The sequence below is a fragment of the Cololabis saira genome, chromosome 15 (assembly GCF_033807715.1).
Source record: "Cololabis saira isolate AMF1-May2022 chromosome 15, fColSai1.1, whole genome shotgun sequence".
NCBI lineage: Eukaryota > Metazoa > Chordata > Actinopteri > Beloniformes > Belonidae > Cololabis > Cololabis saira.
In genome coordinates, this window is record NC_084601.1 from 7,442,486 (window position 1) to 7,457,527 (window position 15,042).

Below are 15,042 nucleotides of genomic sequence, written 5' to 3' on the forward strand. Positions count from 1 at the left end.
AGTGAAGATGCTTTAAAAAAATATAAGTTTCAAAATATAAAAAATGCACTATAAAGAGCAGTCTACTCTACTGACACATTAATGCAGAAAAAGAAAAAACTAACATGTAAGACAATATATATAAAAACTCTTGGGTGCCTCAGCTAAGACACACAGTAATGTACTTTTTTGAAAAATCACACTCACTCTCACACACACACACACACACACACACACACACACACACACACACACACACACACACACACACACACACACACACACACACACACACACACACACACACACACACACACACACACACACTTTAATTGCCACTTTAATTGCATAGATATAACATTATTACGTTCTCTGTGTTATGACCATGCTGTTACAACATTGCTCATAATAAATATGATTACTATTTTATCAGGGGTAAAAACTCACCAATTGCGAGATGCAGGCGATGGCCAAAACACTGTAGACGTGTCCACCGATTCAGGCTCACAGCTTTGATAATGTTAGCACCATTATCGGTGGTGATGCACACCTGACGAGCTTCATTTAAGCTCCATGATATGAGAGCATCTTGCAGACCTTGTGCGATGATCTCGCCAGTGTGATCCTCAGGCAGAAAGCTCGTCTGAAGGCACTTGCTTTTTAACTCCCAATTGTCGGTGTAGTGGATCGTCAAACTGAGGTATGGCTCACAAGTTCTGCTGCTCCACATATCGGCAGTTGTTGAGAAATGGGTCACATTTGTGAGATGACCGGCCAGCTCTTCTCTCACTTTTATGTACAGCTCAGGCAGAGCTGTCTCTGCAAAATATTTGCGACCCGGCAGATGATATCTTGGGTCAAGTGTATTGATGAGTTTTCTGAAACCGGGTTTTTCAACCACACTAACTGGGACCATGTCTTTCGCTATGTGGTGGGTTACTGCGGACGTTATTTCCTTATGTTTAAGACTGTTTTTGTCGTACGGCGTTGCTCTGGAAAAGGACGACGCCAGACTTAATTGTGTGGGTGCTGGTTGCGTCGGCACTTTCTTTGATGTAGCGCCGGGCATTGTGCGGAGTTTCAAGCACTCTTCATTTTCCAGCGGGTGGATTTTCAAATGGTGAAATAAATTTGTGGTACTACTACCTTTTGTGGCGACGCTTTTGTGCCATATTTTGCATATCACCGTTTTTTGTTCAACATCTTCTTTTCTGAACCCAAACCAACGCCAGACGATGGATCCTGTGCTATTTTTCTTCGGAATTAATTCCTCCTCCATTCTCTCCCTCGTTTCAGTAACTGCAGCTACCTTTCTGCGGGGGCGGGGGGGTTTAACGAGGCACGCACGTGTGTGACGTATAACAGGGTGCGCTTGTTTTATGTCTCAGAAGAGGAGAGACGAGACGGAGTGCGAAAAGCCTGTAATTTAATGCCCGCGGCTAAAAGCAAAATGCGTGAAAATTTATATTCGAATATACACGATAGAGTCATTTTGTACATCGCACAGAGTAGAAGCCGAGATACATCGGCTATCCTCGATATATCGCCCAGCCCTATGTCTATATACTGCTTTAAGTTATATTCTTGTTACGGCTGCATTTCTCCACGTGGGAGCAGGTGCCTAAGGCCAGGTATGTAGTGTGAATGGGTTTAATGACAGCTTTGGCATTCCATACATGCCGTTCTTTAGATTTGCAAATTGTCACTGGAACATTGTGTAAGTTATATATGTGTATAAGTAATGGATGTGCTGAAACATTTTATCGTCTTGTGTAATCTCCTTGAAATTATTTTTTGTTTTTGTTCATTTGGTTTGTTATTTAGTCGTTTATTTTTTGTTTGTTTCTTAATTATTAAATTGTACTCTATCGTTTTTCATATATCCAATCATTTTTCTTTTGTGTAAATTCTTTGTCATTTTCCTTTAATTTCTATCATCTATTTATTTCTAACTGCTCATTTGTACATTTTGTTTTTATAAGTATGATATTAAATTTTATGTTAACTATAGGTGGAGGCACCTGATAAGCTCTTTGAGTTTTCGCCTCTTCCTGCACTTTAAATTTGTAAAGTTGGTACTTTTATTTGTATAATGTTTAACTGTGCAAATTAATAAAAAATGTATTTGGGTCATAGTTAATTATGGTTTACCGAATAAAACAGAAATGACAGTTGAAATTAATGCCTCGGGGTGAGCCTCGCTGGGGGGGGCGGGCTTTGCTGGGGGGGGTTGCTGGGGGGGCCTCGCTGGGGGGGGGGGCTTCGCTGGGAGGGTGAGCCTCACTGGGGGGGTGAGCCTCACTGGGGGGGTGAGCCTCGCTGGGGGGGCGGGGCCTCGCTGGGGGGGGGTGAGCCTCACTGGGGAGAGTGAGCCTCACTGGGGGTCGAGCCTCGCTGGGGGGGCGGGGCCTCGCTGGGGGGGTGAGCCTCGCTGGGGGGATGAGCCTCACTGGGGGGATGAGCCTCGCTGGGGGGGTGAGCCTCGCTGGGGGGGGTGAGCGGGGAGGGTGAGCCTCACTGGGGAGGGTGAGCCTCGCTGGGGGGGTGAGCCTCGCTGGGGGGATGAGCCTCGCTGGGGGGGTGAGCCTCGCTGGGGGGGTGAGCCTCGCTGGGGGGATGAGCCTCGCTGGGGGGGGTGAGCGGGGAGGGTGAGCCTCACTGGGGGGGTGAGCCTCACTGGGGAGGGTGAGCCTCGCTGGGGGTCGAGCCTCGCTGGGGGGGTGAGCCTCGCTGGGGAGGGTGAGCCTCGCTGGGGGGGTGAGCCTCGCTGGGGGGGGTGAGCGGGGAGGGTGAGCCTCGCTGGGGGGATGAGCCTCGCTGGGGGGGTGGGCCTCGCTGGGGGGGGGGTGAGCCTCGCTGGGGGGGTGAGCCTCGCTGGGGGGGGTGAGCGGGGAGGGTGAGCCTCACTGGGGGGGTGAGCCTCACTGGGGGGGTGAGCCTCACTGGGGGGGTGAGCCTCTCTGGGGGGGTGAGCCTCGCTGGGGGGGGCTCGTATTTTAAATCTTGTAAAGTGTGTTTGGGTTGGAGTCGCTCAGGTTTGAGTCCTGTAAATTCTTTTATGTTTTATTTTACTTTATTAACTTATTATTCTTATTAAATATTATTTGTTTAATTTTTAAATCATGTGTTTTATGTACGTTTTAATGTCTTGGTGAACAACTGTGAATACATACAATTGCTTTGCTTTGCTCTCAGTTCTGTTTGAATGAAGAAATACATTTATCCACCGACTGTTGAAAATAAAACTTATCACTCCGTAGGAAGTTTGAAGCAAGACTTCATAACGAAGTTAAATAAATCACTCTGTAGGAAGTTTGAAGCGAGAATTCATAACGAAGACAATGATTGAACATATTTGGAATCCTGTGCTGATGTTTTTGTTCAGAAAATAATTACAATGCTGTTTATTACATGAGAGGAAACCATTAGGAGTTGAAGGAGAGGGTTTAACATCTCTGTCATCAAACATGTCTGTGTTTCCAACAGGATTTGCACGGTTTAAATTTAAAACCCATTAGAGTTGAAAGCTGAACTGTTGCAGTTGCACCATCTGACCACCGGGGGGAGCTGTTGCTCCGTTATTCCCTCTCCGTCTCTGCAGCCAAATAACCGAATTTAATTAAAAATAGGCCGTTTCCTTTTCAGTATGGAGGATTTTTTGTGCCAAAATTAAATAAATAAATACATTATTGATTAATTAAAATGGGAATGAAATATATCATTAATTAATTAAATGTGTCATTAATTAATTAAAATTAGAATGAAATATGAAATGAATTAATTAAAATACAATTAATTTTAAGTAAAAATATATATTTATTATTTCAGCATTTAATTAATTAATGACACATTTAATTAATGATTTCGTGTTGCGTGTGAATCATGAAATGTAAAACTGCATTTAATTAATTAATGACACATTTAATGAATGATTTCGTGTTGCTGAATCATGAAATGTAAATGTAAAACTGTCAGTTTCACTCGTCAAACTCAGTGGGCGGATTCCAAACACCTCATTGGTTCCCCTGAACATCAAGTCAAGGCAAATCGAATCCATATAATGGATTGTTGCAGGGCTTCGGGACACATTCCGATAAACTAGGGCCGCGTTCAGACTGCAGGCAAATCTGATTCATATCTGATTCCTTCTCATATCCGATTTTCAGGGCTGACTGTCCACACTGTGTTTAGTGTCTATATTGGATCTGGCTCTGTTCAGACTGGGCCATCATTGACTGATCTGACGGGTTGCCGTAGCAACGACGTCGGAGCGGAGGCGTCACCCAGCGCGTGTATTGTGTGAAGTCATGTATTTTTTTATATATATAAAAAAATATAAATATATATACGTATATATAAAATATAAAAATATATAGTAAAAAATCCCAAAATATCTGTACCGTTTCTGATTGGGTCGGCACTGCGCATCATTTTTAGACATAAAAATGAACGCATACCGCAAAAGTTGTGTCTCGGCGGAGGGACCCGGCGTCCCAGCAAAATGAGAAACAGAGAAAGGTGTTCAGAACAAAACCACCAGCAAACTAACAAACCAACCAACCAACAAAGCTCAGAGTTAACAAAACGAACCAACAATGAACAACTGGCAGCCTCTCCTCCTGAGCTGACGGGCTGCAGGTTCAGGCTCACAGCGCGACTGAAGGCTGATTTATGGTTCCGCGTTACACCAACGCAGAGCCTACGGCGTAGGGTACACGACCCGCACCGTACGTGGTGCGGCCCTTTTTTCTGCTATTAAAACATGATTTGTAATATGAATTTGCAACACTTAAACTACAAATAATAGTTTTTGACGTGACATCAGAGATTGTACATAGCCTACAAAATGTGAAAATCCTGCCCAGAGCTCCTGAGAGAAGCAGCGAGTTTAATTGAAGAAGATCTGAGCAGAACTCCTCCGGCTCCAGCGGCTCCGTCACAGCAGATACCTGCTGCTGCATCACGCAACTCTCTACAACACGCGACTCACAGCTGTCATGTTTAGAAAGGCTCCTCTTCTACCTCCAGTTTCAGACCAAAGCAGTGGATTCCACTAGATTTGCGTTAGCTCCGCCCACTGAGTTTGACGAGTGAAACTGACAGTTTTATATTTACATTTCATGATTCAGCAACACAAAATCATTAATTAAATGTGTCATTAATTAATTAAATGCAGTTTTACATTTCATGATTCTCACGCAACACGAAATCATTAATTAAATGTGTCATTAATTAATTAAATGCTGAAACAATAAATATATATTTTTACTTAAAATGAATTGTATTTTAATTAATTAATGACATATTTCATTCTAATTTTAATTAATTAATGACACATTTAATTAATGATATATTTCATTCCCAATTTAATTAATTAATGATGTATTTATTTATTTAATTTTGGCACAAAAAATCCTCCATATTAATAACTCGTGGCCACGAGTTATTAATGCGTGGCCACGCATTATTTTATTTTTTTCAAATGTCACATGTTATTACTACACTCGCCATGACAATACTCTTGCTCTTTAATATAAACAGACTATAATTACCGTTATTAATGATAAATAACCATCCCACCAAGGAAGTTGCATCCAAGAAGTCCAGAAAGTAGGTTATAATGCCATCCACGAGTAAAATAATGTGTGGCCACGCATTGATTAACTCGTGGCCACGAGTTATTAATGGGTGGCCACGAGTTATTTTATTTTTTTCAAATGTCACCAGAGGGGCTCCGTAGTTTCATTTTTTAATTGCATATTTAATTATTTCATGGTTCCTGCATTGGCAGGGAGGAAGAAAACATTAGTATTTTTATTTATTTATTTTTTCCTCCTTGAATAAACGGCCACATGATCAAACTTGGTGGAACTTTTACAGGTGGAATAATTTAGGACCCGGTCAACATGACTGTTTTTGGTCTAGTTTTGTTATTTATTTTATTTAGGAGATTTGCGTAAATTATCATATGGTTAAGTATGACAGAGGTAATTTATTTAAAAATCTTTTAACCATTTGTTGTTAAAGTGACACAGCATCTGCCGATGACCCACAATGCTTTGCGTCCCTCGCTCATCAGCTGATTTCAGCGAGGCTAAAATGCTAAACTGACACTTTCTGATCCGTGTTGAACAAACTGCTTCATTTTGAACTGAGTCCACATATTTGGCTTTTGTTGTTAAACACAGGAAGAGACTGCCAGGTGAAGAAAGTCCCGTGGAACTCAGCAGAACCGGTTTAAATACGAAGTAAGTCTTTAGTTCAGGTTAATGAATATCGTGCAGAAACATCAGATTTTCCAGTCTGCCGCATGTAAAGTAACAGCTGTTTTAACCAGCCAATATTTGGACTACAAAGCTTATTGCATTCTCTTGTATTGTGCATTTTAAGCGGTCCTCTTGTGGTTTCATCACTGAGAGATGCTTTATTTAAAAAAAAGGCAATCAGGCAATTGTGCTAAAGTTGAAAAATCTCAAATTAATGCTTCAATGTGTTGATTTGTCTTTGGTCTTATGTTATAACCAGTACTCGAGTTGTAAAAAAAATCAGGGGGATGGTGGATTTTATCATATGGCGACAGATAATTTGTGCTGATTACAAATAATATAATATATTACAAATAATAGCACTGACCAAAACTCCTGCAGAAATACTGCAGGAATGACATAGCAGCAGTTAAATGCAGCCTTCTGTAAGCTTTAAATATCCACTGGGCTTACATCTAATACATCAAAACACAACAATAAAAAACACTTTTCTGAACTTATCAATATGACTCTGTACTTCACAGGATAAGTAAAATGGATCACTGCAAAAACTCAAAATCTTAACAAGAATATTTGTCTTATTTCTTGTTAAAATGTCTCATTTTAGTAAAAAAATCTCATTACACTTAAAACAAGACGTCGAAATAGCAGTAATACCACATTCATTGATGAAATGACATAAGCGATGGAAAGGGGGGATGATTTTGACCGTTTTTATTTCAGGGGGGAAGCCATCCCTCCTCATCCCCCCTCAACTCCAGTACTGATTATATCACTTACATACTGGTAAAGGTGGCATTTACATGGTGCAGCCTTTTTCTTGTTTCTCACAAATATTGATCATGGCAATGTAGTTGTAAAGGGAGAAGTGAGAAATGGCATAATGCAAAGTCTGACAACTTTGCACTTTGTGCAATTGTGCATGTGAAAGGAGACGTAGAGCAGTAGTAAGCAGTTTTTCCGGAGGGTGGGGTTTCTCAGCCAGATAAGACAGTAAAACACTGCCACACTCACCATTCTGCCTCTAAAACCCTCAGCTCCTGCTGTTTGCAAAAATGTCTCATCTTCCAGCGCTTTTCAAGTATGTGGACGAACACCAGGACCTATATGTGCAGGTATGATCATTCTGAGAGACACTTTACTTACTTTACTTTACTTACTTCAGGATCTTATTAATGTGCTCTTCTGTCTATTGTAGCAATTAAGTTGTACACAGAAAACTAACTTTACCTGAAATCATTGACTTTGCTCGTTTCGACTGAGCTGGCACGAGGTATGTGCCAAATGTCATAAATGTAGAACCAGTAAACTTGAGGAAATCAACTTCAGTCACATGTTAACTGGGGCTGAAGTTACACTTTGATTAGCTCTAAAGCTTTAATCACGTCAGCTGATTGCCCTGCTGAATGATTAAAGAGATAACCACTGCATGTTTGCAAAAGGCATTTTCTCTGTATATAAATTTAATTTGTTCTTTTCCAGCGCCTTGCAGAATGGGTGGCTGTCCCGAGCGTGTCTGCATGGCCCGAGAAACGTGGGGAGATCAAGAAGATGATGGAAATGGCAGCCAAAGACATTGAGAAGCTGGGGGGGACAGTAGAGCTTGTGGACATTGGCAAACAGAAGGTTGGAGGAAATCTATTACTTTATTTCCCGTTTGTGTGCTTATATTTTACACAAATCTTCACTGAAATTATGACTTTTTCTTGCAGCTTCCTTCTGGAGAGGAGATCCCCCTCCCTCCCATTGTCCTGGGGTGTCTGGGCTCAGACCCCAAGAAGAAAACTGTGTGCATTTATGGTCATCTTGATGTCCAGCCAGCCCACATTGATGACGGCTGGGACACGGAGCCTTTCACCCTGGTGGAAAAGGATGGTAAGAGCAGAACAACTTTTACTTCTGGTTTGATATTTTCAGTAACATGACCTTAAAAGTGAAACAGAACAGCTGTGTTGAAGGCCCTGGCATTTCACTGAAGTGTTCACTGGAGATGTAAGACGAGACGTGACTTGATTCATTTCAAAGTTTCTGTTACCAGTTCCCTTTGTAATGGTACACTATCTCCATTTTGGCTTAGCAGACACATCTCCCTGAAATTATTGAGCCATATTTTCAAAAAAAAAAAAGAAAAAAGATCTGGTGTCAGTGTGGCTAGTTATGATGAAATAAGTAGCTGAATGATGCAATAATGACACAATCATGATTAAATGTACTGAAGGTACGACCTTTTAAAGAAAGCACATCGTTTACACCTCAGAGTAATCATGAGCAGTCACACAATGATTAAATGTATTAGAGATTTTGATCTCATCATTAATTAAACTTTAACTCACATTTACATGATCTTTGAGCTTTTATCAGCTTCATACTTACTATCATATCACCTCTTGCTTCATATTTCCAAAGTCCAGCCCTTTTTAGGATACAGCTGTTTTGTCTTATCTGCAAACTTTGCTTTTAAGAGACACTTGCAATTCAGTTTATGTGAGACACTTGAAATAATTACACAATGGCAGCTCAAATCATTTAAAGCTTGAGGTTCACTAATACTGGCACTGAAACATTTCTCACGTGGTATCTGGAGACAGTCAGCTGACAAACAATTTTGCAGTTACTTCCTCTCGTGTATTTTGTGCCAGGTCAGCACTGATTATATCTGCCTCCAACTTTTCTTAGTGAACATGAACTTATCTAATCACGCTAGTTATTCATTCCCATTGATAAATGTAGATGAATGAAAAAATGATTGTCATATTCGTGAAACTATCTTGTTTTTGAACAAAACGTGAGAAGAATTTGATCCTTTGCAGGAAAGATGTTTGGAAGAGGATCTACTGATGATAAGGGCCCAGTGTTGGCCTGGTTTAACTGCATTGAGGCCCATCAGAAGATTAAACAGGTACAGTTCTTGCTTCTGTTTTGCTTCTTTGCCATTAAAGCATGATTTATTACTATTTGCTGAAAGAAATTATAAAATGACCTTTTTAGAGGTAATTCGGTATGAGGTGAGAATACTGCATAATCTGGAACTGAAAGAAAAGGTTTTGAAGGCTTGATAATCAGTGTTTGAAAATGTAAAACCTGAAATAAAGTTTTGAAAGTCTGAAAAATGTTTTGAATTTCTACAAACATAATTTTGTACTTGTAATTTTGTACATTTTTATTTTTTGCAAGTGCAACATTTCAGAGTTTCAGCTTCAAAGTTTCAGAGGTCCAAACCTGTTGTTGCACCCTTGCTGTTTTGCAGGCTTACATTTTCAGAGTTTCAAATATGGCACTGTTCAATTTGAAATTCTGAAACTCACACTCGAGGAAAAAAAAAACAAACAAACCCAACCCAAACAGCTCGGGGGTAGGGACACCTCCCCCTTCTAACCTATCATGTATCTGGTAAAGTATAGTTCAATCACATGTAAGATCAGGTACGACTGACAGCGCATCATGCCTTTTGCATGCTTAAATAATTCAAAGGGCAGCTGTAAATGAATGAGTTTTTAACCTTGATTTAAAGGACTTGAGGGTTATATGACTTTTTTTTTATCACCTCAATATTCCACCATTTTTTCACGTGACCGTTTTTTCTGTACATCTATTTTTCAAGTTTCCTGCAGTTTTCTGGAAGTTTGTGATTTCGACAGATTATTGCACATACTGTATGACTGACCTTTTTGATTGATACATAAGTATTGCTGTTGAATAAAAGGTAAAACAGCAACTGTTTACTATGATGATGTGGATATTGACAGTATCTCACTTAACACTGAAATTTAGATCGACCAGTGATCTATAAACTAACAGAGGAATTTCAAGTTTCTCCTCTGAGATACAGGGAGCCAGTGTAAGGACCTCAGAACTGGACTGATGTGATCTACTTAGTTTTAGTGAGAACTCAGCGTTCTAGATTAGCTGTAGCTGTCTGATTTACTTTTCTAGAGCTAATAGAAACGCAACTTATTTTATGTATAGCAGAAACTATTGTGGTTCCCTGACACTTATCTGATGTTGTACTTGAGTTTGCATGTGCAGAGCTTATTTGCCATGCAACATGTTTGATTCAGGATGGTGCATCCCATTGTAGATGGAGACTGTATGTTTTTAGGCTTCTAGTTATAACTGGAAATGCACAATTTTTGCTATATAATTTTGTGTGCAACAGCAGTTATTGATGTGGTTCATCATCACCACACAGATGTTTTTTTTATCTATTAAATATAATTTTATTTTTATTGATTTGTATTGATGTGCAAATCTAATTGTTCAGTCTCTATACATGTATACATCTTGCATTCTATATGTTTTTTTTTTTCCTACGCTTATAGGTTATGCAGAGCTTTAATTAGGAACAGTCAACACACCCAAGATGTTGTTTTGCAAGTGTAAAATACTTAGACGTTTTATATTGTTTGAAATCCAGAGATTATGATTATGTGCAAGACTATTGATAATTTTCACATGTCTATGTTGCAGGAAATTCCCATCAACATAAAATTCTGCTTCGAAGGGATGGAGGAGTCTGGATCTGAGGGCCTGGATGAACTTGTGTTTGCTCAAAAAGACAAATTTTTAAAAGGCGTCGACTATGTCTGCATCTCTGACAATTACTGGCTGGGCAAGACCAAACCCTGCATCACCTACGGTCTGAGAGGAATCTGCTATTTTTTCATTGAGGTGGAGTTCTACTGTGATGCTGCAAACAGTTACAGGACAATGTCTTGTGTGGTATATTATGAGACTATTTGATTTCATTTTTAACTTAAAGGTGGAGTGCGGTGGGAAGGATCTACACTCAGGCGTGTTTGGTGGCTCGGTTCATGAGGCTATGACTGACCTCATTGCGCTTATGGGTAAATGATGCTCATGACTGTGCTGCATCATGATAATCCAAGTCTGGTGTTGGAAGGAGTTTCATTACCAATTTGTATTTCTTACTTTTGTCATAGGTTCCCTGGTTGATAAGAAGGGAAAGATTTTGGTCCCTGGGATGTACAACAATGTGGCCGCTCTGACAAAAGAGGAGGAGAAGCTGTATGAGAACATTGAATTTGACTTGGGTGAATACTGCAAAGATGTGGGAGTTAAAAAGCTGTTGTATGATACAAAGGTAAGGAAATGACTTGTTACTTTAAATGCTCACTAGTTTTAAAAGAAAGTGTTGTATGATCTGAATCACTAACTTGTTTGTTGTACTTTTCATTTGCTGTAGGAGCAAATCCTCATGCACCGCTGGAGGTACCCATCTCTTTCTCTTCATGGTATTGAAGGGGCCTTTTCTGAAGCAGGAGCCAAGACTGTTATCCCCCGCAAGGTCACTGGAAAGTTCTCCATCCGCCTTGTACCTGACATGGACCCTGATTTGGTGGAAAAACAGGTAACATTACATTGACTATGACCCCAGTGTGGCGGATGTTCAGGTTTGATAATTGAACTGGAAGTTTTCTCTTCAACTGTGAAGGTGATCGAGCATTTACAGAAGAAGTTTGCGGAACTTGAAAGTCCCAACAAACTGAAAGTGGAAATGGGTCATGGAGCCAAAGCCTGGGTCTCTGACTTCAACCACCCTCACTACATGGCTGGCCGAAAGGCTATGAAGACAGGTGAGACGGAGTGATAGTCTGCAGGGGATTTGAAGCAGCACAAAAGAACGTTTGTCATTTTTAGCTCTTTTTGTTCCCCTATAGTTTTCTAGAATGGAGGAAATAGCATTTCTTTTCCCAATATTTTTTTCTGGAAATAATCTGTTGCTGTGGTTTGGTCAGTTTGTCTTTCTTCGTATCTCATGCAATTTTTTTTCCCCTTTTCTGCTTAGCTTTAACCCATTTAATCAAGTTCCCTTCTGGGATTGATAAAGAATTTTGAGTTGAATTTAAATTATGATATAGAAAGTGTTCCATTCTGGTTGGGATGCTGTTGTGCCTGGAAGATTTCTACTGGTTCTGGCTCTTTTAAACGTAATGATCAGTAGCCATGACAACAAAAAGTTGTCATGGAACATCTTGAAGCAACTGATTAGCATTTCAAAGATCAGCTAATGGCTGCGTCCGAAATCCCATACTTACACCCTAATGAGTAGCAAAAACAGTGTGAGATTTTTTAGTGCGTCTGAAACATTAGTACATACACAATAGTATGCGCTATCCATACTCATTCTGGAGAAATTAGTGTGGATTGATATATGTCATAAGTATAATATTATTATATAATATTAATATTCGTATATGATAATATTATATAATGTCATCTTGTTTGGGCCAGGATAAATGGGAAAGAGCGGAGCGGTGCTGCTGTGACAGGAGTTGTTACCACGGTAACGACTCCCCCTCCCAACGGCAGGAAGTGCCGTGTGGCTCTGAGTAGTACGTCCCAGTTAATGCAGACTACTGATATTTACTCAAAAGTTTGCCGAACTAGAGTATACTTTTTGAGTATATACTGTTTAGTATGGCATTTCGGACTCACCGACGGATTCAAAAAAGGGCCTTAGGTTAGGTAACCACAAAAAATAAATCCCCAAAGCAATTGGTTGAAAAGGGAAAAAAATAAGGGGAGTAAACATTTCTCAGGTAGTGAACATTTTGTTAAAAATATATATATGTTATAACTTCTTAATCTTTCTTTTTTAGTATTTAATCATCTTCTAAAATGGTGAAAATAATATAACGTGTTTGGTCACATTGAGTGTTTGGTCTCGTGTGTTTTAGTGTTTGGAGTTGAGCCTGACCTGACGCGTGAGGGCGGGAGCATCCCTGTGACCCTGACCTTCCAGGAGGCCACCGGTCGGAACGTCATGCTGCTCCCTGTAGGCTCCTCTGATGATGGAGCTCACTCCCAGAATGAAAAGCTCAACAGGTTTGTCAATATACTGTTTAATTCTTTTTAGAGAAATGTGTAGGTGAAGGAGGAATGGCTGTATTTAACTGTATCTATACATTGCATTTTTGTTAGTTCACTCAGCTTAAAGGGCAGATATAAGTTTATGTGAAGGTTTTCAGTCATAAAGAACCTTTTCATCTTTTCATTTCCAGATCAAACTACGTTCAGGGAACCAAGATGCTAGGTGCCTACTTCCATGAGGTGTCACAGTTGGAATGAACTGATGTATCATCATAAAAAATGCAAATTATGTCAATCCTTGCTATCAAAGCTGTAATAATTCTGATACAATTTGACCTCCACAGCCTCCATTTTTATATGTGCTTCCAACAATAAAGTATTTTTATTTGTTACACTGCTGTGTCCCATTTAATTAATTGATGCATTTTTTTCAGAGTAGCTGAACTGCAGTGCACTTTTAATCAGAAAGCAGAAGGTCACAATAATTTGACTATTCAAAATAAGATAAAAAGTAACTTGATAAGTAGGTACCAAATATAATCAAAGCTTCAGTGATGATGGGTAGAAAAACGGTGCCACACAGAACGACTCTTAATATATGCATGATAAGCACTCTGATCAGAAATTGACAATTTTTGATTTAGATAATTAGAAAAAACCCTGCACAGATTCTGGATTTGAATTTGGGAGAAAAATAGACTTTTTTGCTAAAGTAATTCAGGTTGCCTTAGATGCTTCAAAAGATTACTTGATAATCAGATATGCCACTGCTTGCACAAAATTACAAATATATTTATGTAGAAATATGTAGGCTGCATTAAACTGCAGAGCTGGTCAAATCCAGCACCAATCCTGCTACCCGCGTTCAGCATTTGTGAGAAAAAGCTCTAACGGTACATTTAGAAAATATATTCATTAAAAAGAGGGGGAAAGAAATCTAGTGTATATGATTTCCCATGTTAATTATGATCTCACATTCTTTGTTAACACCTCGATACAAAGGACAAAAGCTCCCTCAGGTTATAAAAAGGTGTAGTGAGCCCTTACTGATTGGTGTCTGGGTGTGCTGCATCCCAGACTGGTATTTGTGTTTAGCAGATGCAGAAGGCTCTGCATGGGCTGATGAACAGCCCCTAAAAATGTCTGTCCTCCTCTCTCCCTGGATGGAGATTGCCAACACTTGCTACCCAGGCGGATCCCTAGTCACCATCTCAGACACAGGAAACCTTCTGGTTGACATGCTGCCCTCTTTGAAAAGATGAATGTTGAACTAACATGTAAACAAATGTTGAACTAAGATATTTAACCAAAGATACTGAAGTACACAGGAAAGATATGTTTTGTTTTCTTTTTATTCCTTGTGTTACCTTTATAACTCACGTGCAATAGGTTGTAATTACTTTTTAAAATTTTTGGACTCATTCATTGACTGGAAGAACTGGAGCTGTATGCCTTTTAACCATCACTGACAATAAAGGGTTTTTGATCTAATTCTGATTTTGACCTGTTTTATTTCAGGTATTTTTTTTCATAGCCATAATTATGGCATATAATTAATAATTAGATGTTTTTAAAATAATTGTTCATTACAAAAATGGTCAATTGGAATTCGGTAGCTGATCTAATTTAAATCGATCCTATTCTTTTTTTTTTTTTTTCTCGTGTTTGGGTAGTCGATGTAATGCATATTACACAATAAACATTTTTAAAAGGATTCGACAAATTACCCCGTTTTATATTTTACCACACACACACACACACACACACACACACACACACACACACACACACACACACACACACACACACACACACAAAAGTAAATAAATAAAGACACAAAACTTAACATAACAAACCCCCCAAAACACACACTATAAAATACATAATTATAAACGAGTCCCAAAGTAAGTACCAATTACCAATCAAACTCTGACTGAAGACAATAATAGGAAAAATAAAGTAATAA

General features: G+C 39.4%; 1 protein-coding gene across 1 annotated transcript; it reads left to right on the top strand.

The window, feature by feature from the left end:
• Positions 1–6,065: 6,065 nt before the first annotated feature.
• LOC133461452 (cytosolic non-specific dipeptidase-like) lies at positions 6,066–13,470 on the top strand. Its single transcript, XM_061742372.1, has 12 exons — positions 6,066–6,227; positions 7,283–7,360; positions 7,728–7,871; positions 7,958–8,120; positions 9,056–9,144; positions 10,713–10,913; positions 11,005–11,089; positions 11,186–11,346; positions 11,449–11,613; positions 11,698–11,839; positions 12,944–13,091; positions 13,268–13,470. Exons 2-12 carry the CDS (start codon positions 7,301–7,303, stop codon positions 13,332–13,334), a joined length of 1,425 nt encoding a protein of 474 aa, XP_061598356.1. The 5' UTR covers positions 6,066–6,227; positions 7,283–7,300; the 3' UTR covers positions 13,335–13,470.
• The last annotated feature ends 1,572 nt before the right edge of the window (positions 13,471–15,042 follow it).